Source organism: Pogoniulus pusillus, chromosome 2 (assembly GCF_015220805.1).
Source record: "Pogoniulus pusillus isolate bPogPus1 chromosome 2, bPogPus1.pri, whole genome shotgun sequence".
NCBI lineage: Eukaryota > Metazoa > Chordata > Aves > Piciformes > Lybiidae > Pogoniulus > Pogoniulus pusillus.
In genome coordinates this window covers 43,118,194-43,144,507 of record NC_087265.1, presented here as the reverse complement: position 1 = coordinate 43,144,507, position 26,314 = coordinate 43,118,194, and the positions used below count along the sequence as shown (strand labels likewise).

General features: G+C 44.0%; 1 protein-coding gene across 3 annotated transcripts in view; it reads right to left on the bottom strand.

Moving 5' to 3' along the window:
• Positions 1-25,658, bottom strand: part of TLK1 (tousled like kinase 1) — an 89,097-nt gene extending 63,439 nt beyond the window's left edge. The window contains exon 1 of one of the 3 annotated variants that reach the window (XM_064163095.1): positions 25,514-25,658. In XM_064163095.1, the coding sequence (XP_064019165.1) occupies positions 25,514-25,658 (145 nt within the window). Of the gene's footprint in view, positions 1-18,475; positions 18,538-24,214; positions 24,235-25,513 lie in introns of those variants that run through there. The other 2 variants (XM_064163105.1, XM_064163114.1) reach the window with 2 other exon arrangements.
• Positions 25,659-26,314: the final 656 nt, after the last annotated feature.

The following is a 26,314-nucleotide window of genomic DNA, read 5'->3' as shown; positions in this document are numbered from 1 at the left end:
TTGTTTATTTTAATTTGGAATATCCTAAATACACATTGATGTCATTATGTTGATGTTCTAATAATTTAACTTCCTAACAATTGAGTATGACAGTTCTTGTCATTCTAGAATTCACATGTACTGGCAGATAAAAGCTTTAAAATATCAAATGCAAAACAGACTACAGAAAATCACTAAAAATACAAAATTTTAAAGCCCTTAAGCAGCTGCCTTAAAAAAAGCTCATAAAACTACTTTTCTTCTTTTACCAACACGAAAATGCAACTGATCTCTGCACCCACATTTCAAGTGAGCTACCCTCTTGTCAGATGTGTGGGAGGGGAAATATCTGACCAAACCAACCATACCATGCACTCCATTTCATTCTTATTTTCTTATCTTTCTGAAAATTTAGACTCTCCCTAGTGCAGAACCACAGTGGACTCCTCTGTTCTTCAGGAAACTACAAGGCTAACATTTTTGCCTCCAAGAAAACAAACTACTTGGTAACAAACTATTCCATAGCTAGATAAATGCTATCAAATCACTACCATGTGATCGAGGTCTCTTCTTATTAATAGTAGAACTTTCTATTTATTACAGTTTATACTTTATATATGCTTCAGTACCTGACAAAGCTAACAGAGAACAAATCAACTCAGAACACGTTATCAGTGAAGGAAAAGTATGCAGCTGTAAAATACGAGTCTAATCAAGTGAAAAGGCATGGCAAATCAAAACACAGTAAGAGATCAAACTGTATGAAGTGAACTTCTTTGCTTTTAATAAGAAAAAAAATATGCTTATGTTCTATTTAAAATAGAACGTCTGGTCTGTGAGACTGAGAAATTAATAATAAAAAAACCCAACTCTCAAAGTTGACCTGAGTTGCTAAACCATGTCTTCAATAGTCTTTCTCCCCACAGAACGTTCTGGGGAATCACAGAAAGCAGCCTTGGAAACTACTAATGTGCTACGAAAACAAACTGAGATGCTAGTGTGACGGCATAAAGCCAAGCAGCAGTAATTCGAGAAGAGCTCACTGCAGCAAAAACAGTCTGCCCCTAGCAGAAGGCTTTGAAGTGCATCACCATCCACCGTGAATCACAATCCCGAGGCCAGTCATTCAGTACTGCTGTCTCAGAAGTCAAGAAGGTTCCACTCAAATTAAACGGGCAGTCAATAGGGCAGACAGCAAGATACAATCTCGGAGATTGAAAGTAAAACAAACAATTTCCAAAACTATATTTAGCTCCTAACAATAGCTTACAGAACCAAAGCCTAGAGGATTCTATTTACCAAAGCCTCAGGATTCTAGCTCTTCCAAGATAGCAAGTAATAGGGAACAGCTACAGGCTACAAAAATGTTTAGAGGGGAAATTTAGAGTGCTTAAAACCATTAGCTGTCTGATGAGGAGGATTCACTTATTTTATAGAGGACTGTATAGCTACTATAACGTCCAAACAACAGGTAACATGAAAAAGTTCAGGGTACCACATCTGGGTTGAAAACCTTCACTGGAGCTGAAACCAAAAAGCAGCAGCAGAGGCAACAGAAAATACATCCCCATGTTGAAAGTGAAACTAGCCGTTTGAAGAGATCTTAAGAGATAAGGAATTCCTAATGAGAAAGACACATATCTAAGATCAGGGTCGGGAAAGAACACAATCTATTTAATTAATCAAGATTCACTTAAAATGCACAGTGAAAAGGCAACACTTAGCACCTGAGTAACACTGAAGCACACAACACAGAAAAAAAAGTACCAAACCAGTACTTCTCACTGAAGTAAGTTATCTTCTGTTTCCTAGTGCTCCCTGCCACTGCTAAGATGTCTGGGCACTTTTCTGAATAATTAAAAGAGCTTTAATTCCACTAATGCATCCTCTTAAAATGAGAAAGCCTGTGTTCAAAAGAAGGAGCCAAAAAAAAAGGTGACTACTCTTATGGGAGGCTAGGGGTGAAAGAAAGGAGGAAAAAAATGGACAATTAGCAGTCAGATCAGGCCTTAGCCTATAGAAAACCTATTAGAGGATAATAATATAACTGGCAAATTCTAGCATTAAACAAAAAGCACAACTATGGTAAATTTGACAAATTATACAGAAAAAAATCTTCCCTATAAACTAGAGAAGACAGTGCTTTTGGACAAATACTGTGAAAATTGTGTCTGCTTATTGCGTTGTGTGATTGTTGGACACAAGCTTGTAGAGAACTGTGTTCCCATTAACTACAGAACTGATGAGGAAGCACATTTTGGCTAGGCTGTTGGGTTACCTGTGCTTCGCCACTCAGCATTATTTCTCCTGGTGCTGAAAGAACAGGAAAATATTCCCCATGCCCCTTCTCTCCCTACTCCTTTTTGGAAGTCTTTTCCAAAGTTGGGGGTTTGTTGTTTTTTTTTTAAACATCTGAGGTTCACTTTTTAAAAAATGCTGTTTGAACATTGCTTATTTCACTTTTCCCTACAGTTCAACAGTCCAAAAATTAGATCTAAAGCAAAGAAAATAGGCTGCTGGGTGGGTAAGTAATTTTCTGCAAATCACTCTACAACAGAAATCAATTCTTTAACACTAAAAAAAACTGTGGTAATCTTCAGATTTCATCTCCGTGCTGCCAGCTTCTGGATTTCAATTGTCTGGTCAACAACTTGGAAAGGAAAAAGTGAATTACAGAGAAGTAAGTTCCTGAGGGAACCTCTGCTAACACCTTGAAGAATATATTTATGGATAAACCACTTGGGCCAGTTCCAGAGCAGCTAGGAGGCATTTGTGGGTATCAATTTAAGACATTTTAACTCTCTCTGCCCTTAAGCTAGGTGCCCTATTCTAAGGATCCCTCGGTCATCAGATGGCTGTAGGCAGCAGAGTCAGAGATGAATTGCAAGTTGCCTACCAGTGCCTTTATTTGGCCACAAACCAAGAACGTAAACTCGTACGGTTATACGCCACAAGGGCTGCAACTCAGAGTGGCTCATTCAGAGTTTGACGAGTGAATCATACAACAGAGGACAATAGCTCTCCAAGGGTCTATTCCACTGTAAGTGGGGCTGAATCAAGCATGCCACTATTTCCATGCAAGCTGGTAACGTCTCATTTCTGATGAGTCCCTCTACCAATCCTGTGCCTTAGAAGTACAATGGAATTACGTGAAAGTCACACACAGCTCAAGAGCAACACCTGTGCCTTATGAAGCAACAAAGCTTTCATTTCTGAATGACAGTATTTTCTTTACATATTGCATGTAAGTAACTGCACTTTCCCTCAATGTTGCAGTCAATGCACACAGGTGTAAACACAAACCATTAGAGGTGCAGCATAGTAACACTTACCTGTCTTAAATAACATAGGTAATAAAAAGAGTTTAAAAGACCACAAAACCTCCAATTGACTGAGCACCTTTAAATATTACATCCCCAAACTGAAAAACGACAACATGTATGCCTATGACAGCTTTCGAGACTTAAGCCTAAGAATTTAAGGTGCTGCTGGGTCTGAAAGCCAGAGAAATGGTTTTACAGCATTCACTGAAACAATGGCATGATGTGTCCCATTCCAATGAGCCAGCAGTGTGCCCAGGTGGCCAAGAGAGCCAGTGGCATCCTGGCCTGCATCAGGAATGGTGTGGTCAGCAGGAGCAGGGAGGTCATTCTGCCCCTGTACTCTGCACTGGTCAGACCACACCTCGAGTACTGTGTTCAGTTCTGGGCCCCCCAGTTTAGGAAGGACACTGAGATGCTTGAGCGTGTCCAGAGAAGGGCGACGAGGCTGGTGAGAGGCCTTGAGCACAGCCCTACGAGGAGAGGCTGAGGGAGCTGGGGTTGTTTACCCTGGAGAAGAGGAGGCTCAGGGGTGACCTTATTGCTGTCTACAACTACCTGAAGGATGGTTGTGGCCAGGAGGAGGTTGCTGTCTTCTCTCAGGTGGCCAGCGCCAGAACGAGAGGACACAGCCTCAGGCTACGCCAGGGGAGATTTAGGCTCGAGGTGAGGAGAAAGTTCTTCACTGAGAGAGTCACTGGACACTGGAATGGGCTGCCCGGGGAGGTGGTGGAGTCGTTGTCCCTGGGGCAGTTCAAGGCAAGGTTGGATGTGGCACTTGGTGCCATGGTCTAGCCTTGGGCACTGTGGTAAAGGGTTGGACTTGATGATCTGTGAGGTCTCTTCCAACCTTGGTGATACTGTGATACTGAAAATGAGTCAACATTTAATTTTAGTAGGCATGAACCCAAAATTCCTTAAAAACAGGTTTTTTTAAGCCAGACTTTTCTTTATGATAGATTTCAGTCATCAAGTTTTGCTCATTTGGCCACAGAAATGATCATGTCATCACTTCTGCAATGGCTTTTTCCGTATTATTGATGGGAATTGATGGCTTTTTACAGTGACATCACAGCAACAGAGGATAAGGGAAGGGCAACTGATGCCATCTACCTAGACCTGAGTAAGGCATTTGACTTTGTCCAACACGACATCCTGGTCACCAGACTGGAAAAACACAGACTTGATGGGTGGAGCACTGCTGGATAAGGAATTGGCTGCATGGTCTCACGCAGAGTGTGGTGACCAACAGCACAATGTCCACCCAGAGACCAGTGCCAAGTGGTGTCCCTCAGGGGTCAGTGCTGCCACCAGTGCTGTGTAACATCTTTGGCAGCAATACGCACAGAGGGATCAAGTGCACCCTCAGCAGGTTTGCAGATGACACCAACCTGTGTGGCACAGCTGACTTGCTAGAGGACAGGGATTCATCCAGAGGGACCCAGACAAGCTGGAGAGGTGGGCCCAGGCCTACCTCATGACATTCAACAGGGCCAAATGCAAGGTGCTGCACCTCAGTCAGCGCAGTCCCAGGCACAGATACAGGCTGGGTGGTGAATGGCTGAGAGCAGCCCTGAGGAAAAGGACCTGGGGGTCTGCGTTGATGAAAAGCTCAACATGAGCCAGCAGTGTGCATATGCAGCCCAGACAGCAACTGTGTGCTGGGCTGCATCAAGAGCAGTGTGGCCAGCAGGGCAAGGGAGGGGATTCTTCTCCTTTACACTGCTCTCAGCAGACCCCACCTGGAGTACTGTGTGCAGTTCTGGGGCCCCCAACACAAGAAAGACATCAAACTGACGGAGCGAGTCCAAAGGAGGGCCATGAAGATGATCAGAGAGCTGCAGCAGCTCTGCTATGAGGACAGGCTATAGGAGTTGGGGCTCTTCAGCCTGGAGAAGAAAAGGCTTCAAGGAGACCTTGTAGTAGCCTTCCAGTATCTGAAGGAGGCCCACAGGAAGGCTGGAGAAGGACTATTTACATGGTCTTGTAATGACAGGATGAGGGGTAATGGGTTTACATTAGCAGAGGGAGATTTAAACTGGATGTGAGGAAGAAGTTCTTTACAGTGAGGCTGGGGAGACACTGGAACAGGTTGCCCAGGGAGGCTGTAGGCGCTCCCTCCCTGAGGGTGTTCAGGGCCAGGTTGGATGAGGCCTTCAGCGATCTGTTCTAGTGAGAGGTGTCCCTGCCTACAGTTTGCAGTTAGAGCTAAATGATCCTTGTGGTCCCTTCCAACCTAAACCATTCTATGATTCTATAATTACTACATATAGAATAAATAACAAACAGAAGGTACAGTATAGCACAGAACATTCAACATGGCATCTACCTATCCAAATCCCAAACTTCTAACAGAACTCCATGTGCACCATGTATGGGAAGCATTAGCATAACAAATACTGCCATGAGCAACAGAACTAGGACAAGATCCTTCCTGAGTGTGCTGAATAATGTTTAGCATGACAAATGAAGGGAAAAAAAGACAACTGAAAGAAATGCAGTACATTACCAGTATCGTGACAGCAGTTTATCTTGGAGTTGCCACATTTCATTAACATGAAGACCTGTGCTAGTTTGAGTCAAATTGGAGTATTTTAATAAGAGAAATTAGATTATGGGCTGTGAAAACAATGGTGATGTCTACTTCACTCATAGGTTTGCTGAGACATATAGAAACAAGAACACAAACGTAAGACAGAGTGTCTCTATCTGCCAGAGTCAGTGCCTGTGCTTTCTCTCCTTGGGCTTTTGTGGCTCTGTAACCCAACTAATCTTTCTGCTTCTAATCTCCCTTGCTGATCCTCCAAATTCACCTTGCATGTAAGGCAAACTCTGGGATAAGGTTGAGGGATGGACATAAGGTGGAAGGTTGGTTGGGAGCCCCTCTTGAGGACTCTGATTTCTGCAAGGGCTGTTGTCTTTCTGTATTACCTTTAACTTGTATATTTCTGTATACAGCTGTATATATTTGTAATATATATTGCAAATATCTGCTTGTATATTGTACTAAGCTATGAATATAAAGCTTCATTCCTTAACTTCTAGCTGTCTGAGTCTAGTCTGGGTGATTTGCTAAGAGTGGGGGGGGGCAAGTAACTCCCAAACCATCACAGGGAGACTACGTTTTGAAGACCAACATCACTATATTTTCTCAACTCCACGCAACTGAACTAGACAAAACTTGAATTCAACAGATCAGTTGACTAGGCATAGTAAAAACAACATCTGTTGTGCCCAAGGGCAGCAGAATACACTCAGAAGAATTCCCCATTTCCAAAATCCCTCTCTGTCCAGTAATCTTTCCAGGCACTTAAAAACAACACTGAGTTAGTTAAGATCAGAGTGTACTTGTACATCTCAAACTGCAGAATCTTTCCCCATCATAAGAGCCCTCCTATATCAATCAAACAGAAAAGCCACTACAAATACACACTCCACAGCAAAGCACCATCAGTGAGTAATAATTCCTTCTGGAAATGTCCTCCTTAAAAAAGACTTACTCTGAACTCATACAACTAAAAGCTTAATAAAATATTTACTAAATTTCCCAAATTGTTGGACACAATACCATACGCAGAAGGAGCCTAACACAAGTAGCCAACACTCTGAACAGGTACAAAATAGATGGGTGATAATCTGGCACATGTTTGTTATAAGGGATGGTACCCATTCCTTTCAAACCTGTCACTATGTAATCCCAAGTGTCATTATCTTCATGCTTTTTGAAATCCTGGATTACTTGCTTGCAATTGTTTTCTAGATAATTCTGAAGTGCCAAGAGAGATCAAAGAAGCAGCTCTGATTTGGCAGAAGGACTTTGGTGGCTTTCAGTAATACCATTTAATAGAGAACTGTCAAAGTCAAAGTGCTTCAAAGAAACAAGCAGGTTTGTTAACAGTCATTTCACTGACCATTTTACACTCTTTATAGCGAAAGACAGTGATCCTCAAGAGGAGGTTTATTGACTAGTTGACTCTCACTGTCTAAAGTGCAGCAATTATTCAATTTAGAACAAATGTATAGATACTGAAAAACAAATTAATCTTCAGTAAAACTCTTTTAGTGACAGCATCTGATTTGAACATCTGCTACAGTGACGGAATAATGAGACACAAAGCAGTCATTTAAAGTCCTTTTAACAAAGTTTTGTTCAACACAACTGTCAGTTTTGGCAGCAACTGAGTAGCCAACTAATACATCCTCTTGATGTTTCTTGTCATCTCTGACCACTATAGCCTATGTCTGCATAAATGTGATAGCAATCTCTCTAAATTCTCCCAAAAAGCCTTAAACAATCATCTCTAGGTTCCATACAGGTTTCTCCTGGAAAGGGAAGATTAGTTACACAGTTGTAAGGTCAAAATCAGTAACATTTCTCTCTTCAAAGCCAAGAATAATGTTCTGGTTAAGGAAAAGCTACACTAAATGCACTCCTTTAGGACTGTATGTTGTCATGTTAGAAGAAAGATTAGAAGAAAATACAGTGGCCTTAGTCTGCTGGAGATGCTCAGTCTATCAAAAGTAAAAAAATCCTTGTTAGTATCCTGTTGGGCAGTATCAGTGTTGCTGTATATCACTAGTGCAATTGATGAGCAAATACAAACCACACAGACAAGAAGTGTATGCTAGAACTCCCCTATAAGGTAAGAAAAGCCTACTTGTATTTTACAGAGAGCACCTAACATCTTGGCCAATGTTACACTACATCTGTGGCAGGAATGTTAAAAGACTGTCTTTCTAGGCAGCAAACATATGCCTTGAACACAACATTATGTCAAGAGAGATAAAAACTAATGTAGCAGGCTGCACACATGCAGGTGATGTGCTGTCTGTCTATCTCTACCAGCTCCCTTTTCAGCTCTATGTAATGGAATCTGCAGCAATTACTCTAAATGGTAACCAAATGGAAAGAGTGAAGGAGAATTTGTTCATTTCAGCTTCATCTGCTGCAAAACCAGACACTCCCTGTCCCCATTCAGGGGGGGAAAAAAACCATCAGGGAGAAGAACACTGCAAGTTCATAGGGTAACTTGTTTCCAGCACGGACTAACAGGTCACAAGATAACACCAGTTTTGTGGTACTCTCTAAAAGCGCATTACACCCTGAACAAAAGCTCACTACTTTCCACTCCTCATTTTCTGTGTTTCTTGAAAGGACTAAAAGCCTGGAGCAGTCCCGAAGAAGAAAAGTCTGCTTAGAGAAATACCAGAAAGTACAGTCAATTTAATTTGCTTCGTATAAGGAAACAAATCAGTACCTCTGAATGCTTGAGTCCACGAAATGGCTGTTCTGCAAGCATATAAAATGGCACAGGTCTTTTGCACATATCAAAAATAAACAGCAGTTTCTGTTAAGAAAGGAGTGAAGAGGAAGTTAAAAGCAGCAATCACCTACCAAACAGGAAGGGAGCAAGCAGTGTCCCTTCACAGGTTTTTGGCTCTCAATCTCACTCCTCAGGAAAAGCAAACCATGAAGGAACAAATACGAATTGTCCACCTTTTCCCTCAACTTTGTCTGGAAGTTACCTATGGGGTAGAAAGGCAGTCCAAAAGCCTTCAATAATTTCACAGAATAAAGATGTTTCTCTGAGTTTAGTATGAGTCATTCGGTATCTGAAAGCTGTATTTGTGTCAATAGGAGTGTTTTCCAGTTGTTAATTCCCTGAACTTCCTAATCTCCTTACTTCTGTAGCTCCTACTACCATTTCTGCCCTCATGATCTTCAAAATCTTGCCAGCACATACAGCCCACTGACCCTCATGGCAGAGACAAGTGCCCTGCTCCCTGGAGCACACAGAGCATAACAAACTGCCTATCACTGCACCCAACTGCAACAGCATCCTTCTCACCATTCTATAGCTACTAGTAAGAAATTAAATGACAAATCCTAAACGTTTACAAATACATCCACCTATTCCACTCGTAACATTGTGACCAACTGAAATTTCAGCCTACATATACTGCAAAGAAATTGTTTGGAGAACCAGAGCTCAGGTTAAGAAAGCTAAAGCACAGCTAGAATTGAATCTGGCTAGGGGCAGCAAGGGGAACAAGAAGAATTTCTTCAGGTATATTGGTGAGAAAAAGAGGACTAGGGAAAACGTGGGACCCTTCCAGAAAGGAAATGGAGAATGGGTGACAAGGAATATGGATAAGGCTGAGGTGCTCAATGATTTCTTTGCCTCAGTCTTCAATGGCAGGGGCTCCAACCACGAAGTCCAGGAGGGCAAAAGTAAGGACTGGGAGAAGGAAGAAGAACTGAAGACCATGTTTGTGAGCACCTAAAGAATCTGAACATGCACAAGTCCATGGGGCCTGATGAGATCCACCCTTGGGTGCTGAGGGAACTGGCAGATGAAGTTGCTAAACCACTGTCCCTCCTATCTGAAAGGTCATGGTGAAGTTCCCACTGAGTAGAAAGGGGCAAACATAAGACCCATCTTACCCCGTGAACTACAGAGCAGTCAGTGCCTGGCAAGACCATGGAGCAGATCCTCCTGAAGGCTCTGTCAAGGCAAATGGAAACAAAGCAGAGGCGACTGGTGGTAACCAGCAATGGCTTCACCAGTGGCAAATCATGACTGACAAATTTAGTGGCTTTTTATGATGAAGTCACAGTAACAGAGGATAAGGGAAGGGCAACTGATGCCATCTACCTAGACCTGAGTAAGGCATTTGACTTTGTCCAACACAACATCCTGGTCACCAGACTGGAAAAACACAGACTTGATGGGTGGAGCACTGCTGGATAAGGAATTGGCTGGATGGTCACACGCAGAGTGTGGTGATCAGTGGCACAATGTCCACCTGGAGACCAGTGCCAAGTGGTGTCCCTCAGGGGTCAGTGCTGCCACCAGTGCTGTGTAACATCTTTGGCAGCAATATGCACAGAGGGATCAAGTGCACCCTCAGCAAGTTTGCAGATGACACCAACCTGTGTGGCACAGTTGACTTGCTAGAGGACAGGGATCCATCCAGAGGGACCCAGACAGGCTGGAGAGGTGGGCCCAGGCCTACCTCATGACATTCAACAGGGCCAAATGCAAGGTGCTGCACCTCAGTCAGTGCAATCCCAGGCACAGATACAGGCTGGGTGGTGAATGGCTGGAGAGCAGCCCTGAGGAAAAGGACCTGGGGGTCTGCGTTGATGAAAAGCTCAACATGAGCCAGCAGTGTGCATATGCAGCCCAGACAGCAACTGTGTGCTGGGCTGCATCAAGAGCAGTGTGGCCAGCAGAGCAAGGGAGGGGATTCTTCTCCTTTACACTGCTCTCAGCAGACCCCACCTGGAGTACTGTGTGCAGTTCTGGGGCCCCCAACACAAGAAAGACATCAAACTGACAGAGCGAGTCCAAAGGAGGGCCATGAAGATGATCAGAGGGCTGCAGCAGCTCTGCTATGAGGACAGGCTATAGGAGTTGGGGCTCTTCAGCCTGGAGAAGAAAAGGCTTCAAGGAGACCTTGTAGTAGCCTTCCAGTATCTGAAGGGGGCCCACAGGAAGGCTGGAGAAGGACTATTTACACGGTCTTGTAATGACAGGATGAGGGGTAATGGGTTTACATTAGCAGAGGGAGATTTAAACTGGATGTGAGGAAGAAGTTCTTTACAGTGAGGCTGGGGAGACACTGGAACAGGTTGCCCAGGGAGGCTGTAGGTGCTCCCTCGCTGGGAGTGTTTAAGGCCAGGTTGGATGAGGCCTTCAGCGATCTGTTCTAGTGGGAGGTGTCCCTGATATAGTTAGTAGTTAGACCTAAATGATCCTTGAGGTCCCTTCCAATCTAAACCATTCAATTCTGTACTCTTACATATAAGAGGCCACAGTTTAATATCAAACACGCACAAAAACTTATTACACCTCCAAGATTAAACTGGGGCAGAAAATCCATCTCTAACTGTAAGCACAATATTCATGAACTATTTTGGGTATTGAGCTATTGCACATTAAAAAAGTCAAATTAAACTCAAGTAGCACTCAACTTCCACCTTTCAAAATCTCAGTATGGTGCACACAGCCTGGAAAACACTCAACACTGAAACAAAGCCATTTACGTTACGAGATTTAGATTATAAAATCACAAGCTTTGCAAGAAACCACCATGCTACCTCTGCTGAGAAAGGCCATGCTACCTGCAAGATGGCTCTTTTTCTCTTCTTGGTGCCCTGTGTGGAGGCTAAGTGGTGCCTGAAGAATCAGACAACTAGATACTGTTCCTTCAGGTTTTGCAAGTTTTCTTCCTTTGAATTTTATTTTATATTTACAATTCAATCAGTAGCCTCTGAACTAAGACAACAAAACAGCTTTGCTATACAAGGGAAGAGTAGCCTCTCATTGCAGCTCTAAATAGATAGATACAAACAAAGCTGACATTGCATGTTCCCCAAGGATCACTGCTGGGCCCAGTACTGTTCAGTATCTTTACTGATGACCTGGATGAGGAGATTGAGTCCAGCATCAGTAAGTATGCAGATGACACCAAGCTAGGAGCAGGTGTTTATCTGCTGGAAGGTAGAAGAGCCCTGCAGAGGGACCTGGACAGGCTGTACAGGTGGGCAGAGGCCAATGGGATGAGATTTAACAAGGCCAAGTGCAGGGTTCTACACTTTGGCCACAACAACTCCAAGCAGCGCTACAGGCTGGGGCCAGAGTGGCTCGAGAGCAGCCAGGAAGAAAGGAACCTGGGGGTGCTGGTAGATAGCAGCTGAACATGAGCCAGCAGTGTGCCCAGGAGGCCAAGAGAGCCAATGGCATCCTGGCCTGGATCAGGCACATAGTGGCCAGTAGGACGAGGGAGGTTATTCTTCCCTGTACTCAACACTGGTCAGGCCACACGTTGAGTCCTGTGTCCAGTTCTGGGCTCCTCAATTCAAGAGAGATGTTGAGGTGCTGGAATGTGTCCAGAGAAGGGCAACAAAGCTGGTGAGGGGCCTGGAACACAAACTCTATGAGGAGAGGCTGAGGGAGATGAGGTTGCTTGGCCTGGAGAAGAGGAGGCTTAGGGCTGATCTCATTGCTGTCTACAACTACCTGAAGGGAGGCTGTAGGCAGGTGGGGAGTTGGTGTCTTCTCCCAGACAAGCAGCAACAGAACAAGGGGACATAGTCTCAAGTTGCGCCAGGGGAAGTCTAGGCTGGATGTTAGGAGGAAGTTCTTCACAGAGAGAGTGACTGGCATTGGAATGGGCTGCCCAGGGAGGTGGTGGAGTCTCTGTCCCTGGAGGTGTTCAAGAAAATCCTGGATGAGGCACTTAGTGCCATGGTCTAGTTGACTGGCTAGGACTGAGTGCTAGGTTGGACTGGGTGCTAGGTTGGACTGGGTGATCTTGGAGGTCTCTTCCAACCTGGTTGGTTCTATGATTTTAATGACTACTACTTCTTCAGACCTTGCAGCACTGCTCCCATTAGACAAACAAAAATCAGACTAGCATGAAATCACACCTGAAGCAGCAAACAAAGTGTGATGCGAACATATATATTTTGCATTCATCCTTCCTTCCAACACAGCTACAAAGCCTGTTGCTATCAGGCTACATAAATCCAGTTGCAACTTGACGCAGTGAACAGCTTTGAAAATTCAGCACCCACCCCGTTCACAAAGAAACATCCTATGTAATCATCCGTCAGATACTCGGTTTTACTGCTGCTCAGCATTATCATTGCAGAAATCTGCATTACAGCCCTTTCTCCTATCCAGCTTTCATTGCCTAATTTTAAACCAGCTTTCTTTTCTGCTATACTATCACTTTCATTCAAGTTTTAAAAGAAAGAAAGACGCAATTCTCATTGCTTTCAACACAGTCCCTTCCTGAAAACTGCCCATCTTGCAGACTGAGTGCAGAACAGACTTCATGGAACAGTCTGTGATGACGCGAATAAAACTTCACAACATACAGTTGAAGCCCTAAGGGCAACTTCAAAGTAGGAGAGTTCTAAGCCTGTAATATTGGAAACCGGGGAGAGGAAGGGGGAAATCAGGATGTATCCAAAATGTATTTTGAGACACTGGTAAAAATACCTATGTGTAATTAACGTGACCCATGATACAGAAACAGAGAATAACAGAATCAACCAGGTTGGAAGAGACCTCCAAGATCAGCCAGTCCAACCTAGCACCCAGCCGTAGCCAGGCAACTAGACCACGGCACTAAGTGCCTCAGCCAGTCCTTTCCTGAACACCTCCAGGCACAGTGACTCCACCACCTCCCTGGGCAGCCCATTCCAATGCCAATCACTCTCTCTAGGAAGAACTTCCTCCTAACATCCAGACTGTACCTCCCCCAGCACCACTTGAGATTGTGTCCCCTTGTCCTGTTGCTGCTGGTTGCCTGGCAGAAGAGACCAACCGCCACCTGGCTACAGCCTCCCTTCAGGTAGTTGTAGACAGCAATGAGGTCACCCCTGAGCCTCCTCTTCTCCATGCTGCACACCCCCAGCTCCCTCAGCCTCTCCTCACAGGGCTGTGTTCTAGGCCTCTCACCAGCTTTGTTGCCCTTCTCTGGACATGTTCCAGCACCTCAACATCTTTCTTGAATTGAGGAGCCCAGAACTGGACACAGTACTCAAGGTGTGGCCTGACCAGTGCTGAGTACAGGGGCAGAAGAACCTCCCTTGTCCTACTGGCCACACTGTTCCTGATCCAGGTCAGGGTGCCATTGGCTCTTCGGGCCACCTGGGCACACTGCTGGCTCAAATAGCCAGTGATACCACAAGGTAGTTGCACACCTTACCAATGGCTAACAAACTCGGATGTGTTTTACCTGACATAACAAAACTGCTTCCACACTCCTGACTTTAAGGGTAACTAAACACTAAGCCAACCACACAGTAGGTTTTCTAAAACTGAATAGAGCTATCATTGAATCTTTGATAGACTTAGAGAGGATATGGAACCAAGCCAGGCTTATCTCCATTAGTTAGAAAACACAGGCAGTTTAAATGAGACCAGTGCTTGTACAGTCAGACAAGGCTAAATACCTGACAAACGACCTGATGCATGGGGGTACTTGCCACGTGTACCACACTCCCTTCCCAATCCCACTGCTTTACCATGCCTTCTCAGTGACAGAAAGGCAAATGAAATTTAAGAATTATCAAAATCAAACAAAAAAAGCACATCAGGAAGGAGGAAGTTTCACCAACAACATTTCCCAGGGAGAAAAAAAGTCAAGTTGGAGGCCATCCTTGTCACTGTGTCCAGCAGATGCCACTGCTGTCAGCAGAATTCTGCCACCCAAAATAAACCAATATTTTTCTACATTCTTTCCAGAGACAGATGTTTGCCAATCCCTAACTGCCCAAGGCCCTTGCCAGTGCTGCTGGCACTATAGCAGTAGAGCTTCTGCATAGTGATACACCGTGGGGCACAAGAGGAGAGACTCCCAGCTATATCCTTGCATAATGATGTCACTGAGTGCACCTTCATTAGAGCATGGGCAGCTGATGTTTGAACATCCAGAAGTTTCCTGTTTCTACTGCATCAAACTGCTAATTTTATCAAAGACTACCCTCCCTTCAGCAAAATTGACAGCATGCACAAACCAAAACTGAGCAGGAGGGCTGTGATACAAGGGGGAACTGACAATTTAGAGAAGCCCAGGGAAAGAAGAGCAGGACAAGTCTGCAGGTCACCCTTGTGGCGGAGCACCATTCAGGAAGGCAAACTGGCAGAGGGTGGAGGCAGGGTGGTGGACCTGATGTATGAGAGCACACACATCCTACCTGTAGAGCCATGGGGACAAATTGTACAGCTTCTGATAGCCACTGTACTGCTGCTTCATCACTCCCTTCCCTTAAAAAGATGAGATTTCAGTGTCACAAGAACAACAATTAAAATAGTAAAAATAGCAGGTTCTCTCTCTCTTTTTTTTTTTTGGTATGAACAAAGTTGAAGAAAGAAATTTAAGAAACACAGCAGGAAGGTGGTGTCAGATGTTGGCAGAGATTGGTGTCTGTTATTTGCACTTCTCTAGAAGAGAAAAACAAGTGAAAGGCTCAGAGAGAACAGCGCATTGCAATCTAGCCAGGAGAACAAATCAGGTCAACTTTCAATCACACTACACAGGAGGGAGAAAAAAAATGAAACTCACTATTAAGGTAATTTACTGGAAATTATTTTGTTTGTCACATCTTCAATATTTCATTCTCCAACTGTAGTATATTTTGAAAGTATAACAAGAAGAAAAACCACAAGAAATATTACTGTGTAGTCTCATACACAACCAGACTGGGTTTTCTCAAAGTCTACATGTTTTAACTGTTCTGTTGAAAAGAGGAGTAAAAAAAGAAAGTAGCACTCAAAATATGGCAAAATTAGCAAGGTTTCATCCAGCAGCCAGATTTTGCATCATCTGTAATACTCATCAGGTTTAACAAAATGACATATCTGGGAAAAAAAAAAAAGGAGTTTGTAGAAATATTTACTAAGAGACAAGAGGAATGTAGAACATTTTTACTAAAGAGCAGCTGAAGTTTTTGTGTGAGCTTAGCTTGCTTATGAGACTGCTGTGGGGGATGGGAGGTCCTAAGCACAACATTAGTATTCCTAATGACTAAACAGACAGCTCATTAAGACTTCACACACACACTGTGTGTATATGTAAAAGTGTGCAAAGGCATGATACGTAGAATTGCCTCTTACTTAATATTAAACACTTGTATGTACTGGAAGTGACAATATGTATCAAGAAAGAGACCAAAAAAATAACCTATGGATACAGAATACAAAATACTGTCTAACAAGGAAGCAACGACCACAATATTTGCCTTTCATGGTTTGAACACTAGTGTTACCCCTCTCAGGCATTATTAGCATCACAATCATTTAATAACACAATTTTATTAGAAAGAGGTAATATGTAATTTGATTGTGGCAGTAAATTAAAGGGGCAGTGAACTTCACAAAGAAACATTCACATATTGAGGCAGTAACATTCAAAGCCAAGTGATTCTGGTATCTCTAATGAAATTTCTAAACCTCTATCTTCAGGAATGAATCACAGAAACAAACAGGTTGGAAGAGACCTCCAAGATCATCCAGTCCAACCTAGCACCCAGCCCTAGCCAGTCATCTAGACCACAGCACTAAATCTCTCATCCAGGCTTTTCTTCAACACCTCCAGGCACGGTGACTCCATGACCTCCCTGGGCAGCCCATTCCAATGCCAATCACTCTCTCCAGGAACAACTTCCTCCTAACATCCAGCCTATACCTCCCCTGGCACAACTTGAGACTGTGTCCCCTTGTTCTAGTGCTGGTTGTCTGGCAGAAGAGATCAACCCCCAACTGGCCACAACCTCCCTTCAGGTAGTTGTAGACAGCAATGAGGTCAGCCCTAAGCCTCCTCTTCTCCAGGCCAAGCAACCCCAGCTCCCTCAGCCTCTCCTCATAGGGTAACTTCTAGTTACACTCTGCAGTAACTTTAAAACCTGAAAATCCCGCTCCTCATAATTCCTCATAAAGGAACTGACAAGAACCTAGCAACTATTAGTAATAAACCTACTCTTAACAATCAATAATCACAACTAAAAAAAGTATTACTTCAGGAAGATAATCACACCACCTAGACCACCATCACTTTTCTCACCTCAGTTGACGTTCTCACCTGGCTGATGAAGGGAACACATTATGGGGAAAAGAGCTGAGAAATGGAAGTGGGAGAGTTTCCTGGATACACCTTAGCAATAACAAAGGACTTTGAAAAGTTCCAAAAGTTTTGATGCATCTTCTAATGCAACTTTCAACAGGCTAAGAACTGATTATTACTGTGCTAGTTTGAAGCTAGCTAGAATGTTCTGGTGAGAAGAATTAGATTATAGGCTGTGAGAAGATAACAATGGTGATGTCTACTTCACTCAGGCTTGCTGTAATGTATAAGAACAAGAACATAAATATAGATAAAAGAATCTCACTCTGGGGCTGAACTACTCTCTCTAATCTAACTTGCTGCCTGATTAATCCTTCTGCTTCCTAATCCCCATGGCTGACCCTCCAAACTCACCGTGAACATTAGGCAAAGTCTAGGGTAAAGTAGAGGAGTGGGAGAAAGTTGGAAGGGTGGTTGGGAGCTCCTCTTGGGGACTCTGGTTTTCGAAAGGGCTGTTGTGTTTCTGTATTACTTTTTGACTTGCATGTTTCTGTCTATAGCTGTATATATTGTAAATACCTGCTTGTAAGTATAAAGCAGCTTTTAAGCTGTAAGTATAAAGCTCCATTCAATTTTCCAGAGCAGCTGAGTCTAGTCTGGGTGATTTTCTTAAGTGTGTGTGTGGGGAACACCCAAACCATCACAATTACCTAACAAGACTAAAAAAAACTGCCAATAACTTAAGAACCTAAGCATAATACCTGATTTTTTTCCCCCTACATAAACTATTTGCAAAAGGAAAAAAGCCAACAACAAAGCTACTCCAATGCTTTTGGACCATACAAACATATTTCTTAAGAGAAGTGGTTTAACTAGAATCTTGTATAAACAAATACAATTGGTCTTTACAATTATATCACCTAGAACAATATAAAACCTACTGTAAGTCAGAAGTGTGAGGAAAAAAAATTGTCCTGCCTAAACAATAAGCTTAGTTTAAATTATAATTATGTACATCTTAATTTTAAAATATATGTTCCTACTGATCTTAAAGAGAGCATCAGCAATAATGTAGATTTTTTTTCCTATTTTCTTATAATGAAAATATCAACTTAAAGGACATTTATTTCTCTCATCATTTTTACCAGGAATAAGCTAGGAAAAAGAAAAGACTGCAGCATCCCAGAGGACCAAAACAGGTAGAAAGAGGGTATTAGGGTACATTAAGGAAAAAAAAATCATTGCCCGAAATACAGCTGCAAAATATAGGACAAAACTGTACAACTTATGAGAACTCAGCATTAACTTGAAAAAAAGCACACTTAACAAATAGAACTACGCAGCATACAGGCGTGATTAACCTAAGCCACGGGAGTGAAAGAAGTAGCAGAAATACTACTTGTAGCATCATGCAAGTTTGTTTCCACAGAATCAAAAGGTGCAAGAGTTCAGTGGTGGTGAAAAGGGAAACAAACACCTCTGCTGTTAAATTTACTGTGTGATCACAAAGGAATCAAAGATCCATCAAGTGAAGAACAAATAACAACCTTTCAGACCTAGAGAAGTTCTAAAAACCAACTTAAATATTTACTTACATATTCACAGTTACTTTCAGGTTTGTTGCTCTTATGCATACAGTTCAGAGGTTCTATTACCTAAATAAAGAAACAAACTTTGCAATTCACCAGAGGCAACAGCTGCTGGGCACAATGCTTATAAAGCATATATAAAGTATATGCTTTGAGCTCAACATGCAGTCAGAAAATATCTAGAAGGCTGAATATATGCAACATCATACAACGAATTGTTCTAAACCCATCAATGTTGCCTGTTTCCTTATTTGTATAGGTGTATTAGAAGTCCAAAGAAAGAGAATCCAGTACTTGACAGTCTCCAAGTAATTACAGTGAGGCTTCACTTCCTGCAAAAGGCACTCTGGATTTTCTTACCACCATCCTCATCTCTTAAAATCTGAAGTGCAAAGTGCTTTGTTCTTAAGGACATTATAAAGAAAGCACTGCAGCCTTTAAGCTTCCACCCACTTAAAACTGTGCAGATATGCTGAAGCAAGATGCACTGCTTAATGCTCCTGCTGCCACTTCTCAGCAAGTGGAGGTGGTCCCAGGGAGCACCAATCTTCTCCATGATGTTCCACTTTACGTAAAGGCTCCAGCAAATTGCTTTCCATTCCAAAGTGATCAGGTTTCCATCACAGTTGTGTAATCATCCAACAATCCCTAGCTTTCCCTCTAAATCCTTGGAGAACACTTGTTGGCCTCAGAGCCTCTCCAGCTCAAGCTAAAAAGGCCTTCTGAGCACGGGGGGAATCAATTTTCTGATTTGTGTATTTTAACAATACGCTCCAACGTTTAACATTTAAGCTAAACTTGGAGTGATAAGAATCTATAGCGAGGTTTAAAGTTTATGATCTATTAAATTCATACAAGGGAATAATACATCCAAACAATATAAACTTTTATGCTCTGCTGGCAGCCAAACCATCACATCACTGGAAGCTGTCGGCAAGCTGCCCAAATCAGAGCTCTGAAGCACTCAAGCAGCTTTCGCCAGCAACCCTTCTGCCATTTTCATTTGTTCAACCACTTCAACAGTTGGTTCACTCAGAACTGCTAAAGAGCAACTGGCAACTCAGAAAAAAGGAAAGCATGGAAGCATGGCTTTCCTTTCCAAGTGATGAACAAGAAGGAACAGTGGCTGGATTTGATCTATTAACTCTGAATCTTTCAAGAGACAGTGTCCAGAAATAACTGACTCATTCCACAACCTACAGACAATTCTGCTTCATCTAGTTTAAATGCAAAACACATCTGGATAGGTTTATTTCTTCTTATGTATCTAGCAAAACTAGAATTCATGTTATTTAGCTAATAAAGTTACCTAAAAGCTGTCTATAGCATGGATAATTGTTTCTTAAAGAATCTGAGCTGTACAACTACTTCAATAAATGCATATAGATGCATACCCTCCTGCCTAGCAAGAGGAATAATCAAATTAGACCAATCAGAATCAACTTTTCTTTAGGAAAAATAATTAAGCACAAATGCAAAATAAAATTAAAAACAATTATTTAATCAGGATTTCCTGTTCATTGATTTAAATAATGATTCAAATTAGTAATATAATCACTCTGATTTCAGTCAATCCCATCAGCACATCCCACCCCTAAAGGCTCTCACAACCTCGGCCTTCCTTTGTCCATCTTCAGCATGCCCAACCTCACTTAAACCTTTCTCCTCCACTCTTTTGGGACTAAGTCTGACTGAGGTCGAGTAAAGCTTACAAGCATTCGTGTTCCTGCCACCTACCACATCCTCCCCAGGGAAAGGCTGGTTGCCAGGATTTTTCTGCTGGCATATGCTAGTGCTCTGCCCAGGAACGAAAGGAAGGCGAAAGACCTCCAGAGAGAATGTGCTGAGGAAGGAAGCAGACCCTTAGTTTCTATCACAAACAGAGCATCTCAAGAAGGACAGAGTCAAGATGAAGGAAAATGTAGGATCCAAAATACCTTCAGATGCTCACTAACCTTTCTCTGCTGTTACCAAAAGTGATTCTTAAGTACTGAACAAAATGCAGTACTTGTCCCTTGTTATCTTCAGTAACCATTCGAAGTTTTCCATTTGCAAGTCCATTTGACAAACTGGTTACGTTATGGTGGCCAGCTTGCTAACTGCTCTCCAGGCACCACAACTGAAGCATTGCCATTCTCAACAGAAACCCCAACCACTCTTTCTCTTCTGTCCACCTTCACCTCTACCCAAAGCAGTTTGCCAAAGTGAATGTCACTTCTCCTCTCTCATAGTATAAACACACCATATCAAGCAGAAAGAGGCTCATGAAGTTCATGAATATAAAGCTTTCCTTCTCCTACCACCCCTTGTGTGCTTTTACACTTTTAAAGGAGCTACAAGTCCAGGAAACACTCTGCTGCATAAACTTCATTTACTAATGTCAACATTTTCTGTGGGAGTGAACTGGTTTGAAAGCAAGTGCCACTTCAAAATACAACCTTATATCAAGAAATAAATTATTATTTCAGCCTGACATATTTCCATAATCTCCAGTCTTTCAGGTAGCAAACTTTTACAGGCTTAACTTTGACCAGGATGCACATATACAGTAGCCTTTCCCAGGAGCCCAAATGGTATATTGTCATCATTTAGGACTATGAGGCTCTGAGAAAGACCAAATGTCAAGACTAATTGCAGACCAGAGTTATTACTAATAACCAAGTTTACTTCAGCTTGCTGAAGAAAAAAAAAAACATATACTTGCTGAAAGAAAAAGCAAACAGAACATAAAGAGGCAAGAAAAAAAACTACAAGCTTTTTATTTGAATTGAGATAATAATAAATAAAACCAGCCTGTCCTTAACAATATTGATTCTCTCTACATTTAAAATGGAATAGGTTATGGAATTTTCCATTTTTGCCATTCTAGGCAAGTTAAAAGAGAATTGAAACAAAACAATCCCCTAAGTACTAATTTGCTTTATTCCCTTATTGCCTCCAACACTTGCCTTCTAGAAAGCCAGAGGCAAGGGCCCATATTTTAAAATGGTCATACTTACCCATTTCTTATCTGGGCATGCTATAAAATCTTGAAATAATTTGGCATAAGCATCAGCTCACTATGAGAAACACAACTGCCACAAACCCATCAGTAATGCCACAATCTAGAATCTATACATATCAGTAGAACAGCAAAGTCCTACACAACACCTGCTCATGCTACAGCCAGCCTAAATAATCTCTTGATGGCTGTGCTCATCCTAAGTAAAAAACTACCACCATCTTCAAACACCGAGTTTTTCTCTGCTGCTACATAAATCCAGAAAATCATCAATCTACACTTGAATCATAAAATCTAAACTTACTGAGAACCTACTGGTTAAACAAATAAAGAAGCTGAGTTTTCACACCACAAGCAAACAACAGCAAAGAACAACCCTGGAACTTCTAATAAGATCAGGTAGTGTTCATAGGCTAATACACTGTATGTGGCATACGTAACACATCTGGCATCTAGAAACTTGACTAGAAACTTGAGGAGGAATAAATTGTACCTTTGTTCTCAGATGAACAACTACCATCACATTTTATGCACCCATTAATAGTAACATACATTGAGTTTTGAGTTTGGTGGGTTTTTTTCCTTAAAGTCAACAACAAAATCCACTACACCTACACTTTCGTTCTTCAGAGAGTGTCAAATACATATCATGAGTTTATCTACCGCTTTGTCATCATGGGTTTATTTGGGTTCAAATCTGAACACTGCAATGTACATTCCTGTCCTGGTAATCCAAAGTTGTATTTGGCATTCTGTTGTGTGTTTAGCAACATGTTCAAAGCCAACAGCGCACACAAACAACACCCAACTTGCAAAGCATCATACTTCACTACCAGACACTGTGGAACTGCCTCCAACTTCAGAAGAGAAACTGTTTCCAAGACACTCATAGGTACCTCTCAAAATCTCTCCTGTCTCTCTGCCTTGTCAGTAATGGGCCAAACATCACCCATTTACAAAACAGCACTTTCCAGGTACATGCTTTGGTCTTTTCAGTTACATGCATGAAGCAGTCGAAAGTCAAGAAACTTCAACCATGAAGTTGTGTGACTGTAATATATGACTTGTGGCACAAGATTTAGGCACATAATCACGTATCATGTGTTAAAATAATATACTGCAGTCCTCCTAAATCCATCATAACATCTACTGCAGGGCTCTTGAATAAGTGACCACACAGCCCACAAATAAATTATCATCATATAAGACAACTGACAGAACTACAGACATTTACACATGATACCGAATTGCACACAAGACATTTGTTGGACAACAAAAGTTTACAGATGCAACTGCATCCAAGTCAGCCATTTCACTTTAAAACCTTTAAACATTAATTCAAACCTATACAGCTAAGCCACAATGAGTCTGTAAGATATAGAAGAAAACAGCCAATGAAAAAATCTTGTTGTAATGTTGCAATGTATTTAAAAATAAGATGATTTTCTCTAATTTCACCTTTATTTCCCAAGTAGTCCCTTTTTGGTACTGAGAAAGCATTATAATAAAAAAAAACAACAAGCCCAACATTGTGACACAGTTTTAAGTGTCAGAGCTTTCCTTTCTGCTTTCTCTGTATTACAGCTTCAGAGACTATTTTTAGGATTTCCTAAATCAGAGTGCTGGAAGTTTCTGTTCTTAATAAATCAGAACCTTCAAATGCCCCTACTGCAGGACACGTGGTGCACTCAATGTGCATTTGAAGGCAGCACAGGCATAAATGTCACAGAAACCTATCAAAGGCATCTGAATACACAAACGAGAAGGCCAAGCCAGTCCACAATATCAGCCCAAGTGCTGAATGCACTGTATCTGGAAACATTACCCCACTCGGAACTGGCACAGGCACTAGCAGCGATGCAGCTCTGATCCACTACGGGCCAGTACCCTCGTGTACAGCTCCACAGTTCATGAACTCTGTTAACATCACAAAGTATCACAAGTTCAGAACTGATGAACGCACAAACTCCTGTAAATACACTGCACTGAACGCTTATTAGTTTGACATCACTCTCTCACGTATATCAGCTAACATCTAAGAACATATGGACACTTTTATATTGCAGGGTCTACAGCTTTCATGCAAGATAATTAACTGTAAAATGTACATACATAAAGGTGTGTTGTTAACATCTCATGAGCATGAACACAAAATATGGACCCAAGCACGGCTGGCAGCTTCTGATGGCTTTCAGACAGAACTACCTAGTGAGGATGCACAATTATCATTACCCAGGAACGCCATGAAAATACAGTACATTACAGCACCAAGCAAACACCAGGCTTCTGAACTACTCCATCACCTCTGGATCTGTATTAGAGGATGTAAATTACAGTACACAGAAAAAATCCAACAGCATGAGTTGCAAGAAAGAAGAAAAAAGTAATTATCACCATCATATTAAAAATTAATTTCACAACAATGTTCTTCCTTGTCTAAGGCATCCTATTTTCCCTTAAAATAGACATATAAGTTGTGCTGCAATGTCAGGTATCCAAAATACATCTAAAACCACCTCATGTATACGCTCTATGTGACTATTATATGCATGCATATTCATAACAAGTGTTTCAGCACTGAAGAAACCTACTCTTGACAAACTCGAACTACACATTCAGCCAGTGGTTGTTCTTTTTGTAAGAGCTTCAGGCTCCCAGAAAAGACGAGCACAAAATGCCTGCCCCTTTACTCAGCATCTTTAACATATACCAGGTATTTTCTAGAGCCTTTCATGTCAATCTACCTGCAGGAGCGTGTGCAAAAGTGACACGGAGTGATACAAGTCTGACAACTACCGGCGTGGAAAACGGAGAAACACAGACGGCCTGGTGCATTTTCAGGACGTCGAATTGCTGTTGCCAACTCCTGCCAGAGCTTATCGAAAGAGAGGAAGGGGGAGAAAAAAGAAAGAGGGAGAGAAAAGGCAGGCAAGACACCAGCTACAGGAAGACCTAAAAACCAAAGATCCCCCCGCGTTTTCACTAATATTTCCATTTTAACTTAGAAAGTCTCCCGCTTGAAAAACGCTGTTTAATAGAAGCTACAAGAAACGCTACACGCTGGTCATGAAACTGGGGCAAACGGAGAAAAATGACCCGAGTGCCAAGTATGCGAGTATCTGGGTATAAAAGTTCTCCTCCGCCACTAACCGGCGTTCAGGAAGTAGTTATTTTCGCTAAAGCACCGAGCCATTCACTAGCTGTATAACTGCTACATCTTGTGGCAACACATTTCAACGCAAGGAGGAAAACCAGACAATACCCGAAAGGGAATAGTGAAGGGACTTGTTTGCTCATAACCTTCACACGGATATTCCCTGCAAACACCCACAACACCCTGCTGTCGCTGTCGGTGTAACACAAGAGGGGAGGAGCAGGGGAGGGAGGAGAAAAATATTATCATCTAAGGCGTGATGGAGGACAGGAGAAAGTTGCAGTCATTCCGTGGTGGCCGTAAGGCGCTCTGTCACTTCTTCTGGCCGTAAAACCGGCCTCCCCCGAGCTCGCCTTTCCCAGGGGGACGAACCCTCCAATGTCGACCCCTCTCTCCTCCCCACCTCCATGATGCCAAAAGTGCCCGACTCCCTCCATCCAGCAACAACGGCCGCATCCCTCCGGCGCAGCACTTTTACTTTGCCGCTGGCGGAGGGGAAGCGATTTCGGGGAGGACGCGGCGAGTAGCCGCCCGCAGACAGCCGCCGCGGGAGGAGACACGAGCGGCGGACGACGCACGGCCCGGGAGCGGAGGAAGCGCGGTCGATTCCCCCTCCGCGGCCCGGCGGCGAGGGGGAACAACGAGGCGCCGCCGCGCTAATAAGCGGCGGCGGAAGACGCGGGCGGGGACGGCGGGGCCCTGCTCGCCCAATGCCCACGGCTCCCCTCGCCGCCACCGGGCCCAGCGCTGACCCCACACAGCCGTCGCCGGGGGTACCAGCCTCTCCCGCCGTCTGTCCCCGCCAGCCCGGGACCGGCCTCCGGCGGCGGCTGCCGAGCCCCTCCCCGAGAGCCGGGCCCCCCGCGCAGCCCCGCGGCGCGCTGGTTACCTTCCTTGGGCGGCTTGCTGGGCGGCGTGCTGTGGAGCTGGGAGGCCGCCGCCGCGGAGCAGCCCTGTAGGCTCGGTGGGGACGTGGAGAGCCGGGACCAAGATGGCGGCCCCTCCAAACTTCCACTGCTACTTTGGACACTCATCAAGCTACTTTCCTGGAGCCCGGCAGCCGCCGGGGGCGGCGAGGGAGGCGGCGCGGCGGGGGGACACCCAGCGCCGCGCTCATGGCCGGGGGGCCGGCCCGACACCGGCGCGGGGAGGCCGCCGGCGGGGACCGGGCTCCGGAGGCAGGCGGGGCGCGAGAGAGACGGGGCGCGGGGCCAGCGCAACCTGCCCGCACCTCTGCACTGCGTCGCCGCCGCCGATCAGCCGCCTGTGTCTGAGGCCAACCTTCCCCGCCGCCGCCGCTGCCGCTGCCGCCGGGGAGGGGAGGGCGCAGGCGGGGAGGGGTCATGCGCAAACAGGATCGCGAGCTGAGCGAGCGCCGCGCTCCGCCGGCGCCCAGTGGAGCCCGACCGTGCTACAGCCGCCCAGAGGCGGCGAGCGGGGAGCGGCGCCTGCCCCCGCACACACCTGCCCCATGGCCCTCAGCGACGCGACCCGAGTACGCCGACTGGCTCCTGCCTTCGCAGCCGCCCCTGCTCCATACCCTGGGCCGGTCTGCAACTGCCCGCCGACTGACACTCCCCCCTCCCCCCCCCGCCCCTTCCCCTGCACGCTCGTCCCGCGGCGGGGCTTTTCCCCCGCACCCCAGCGCGCACCTTCCGCACCGCAGGCAGCGTTCCGCCAGCCGCCGCAG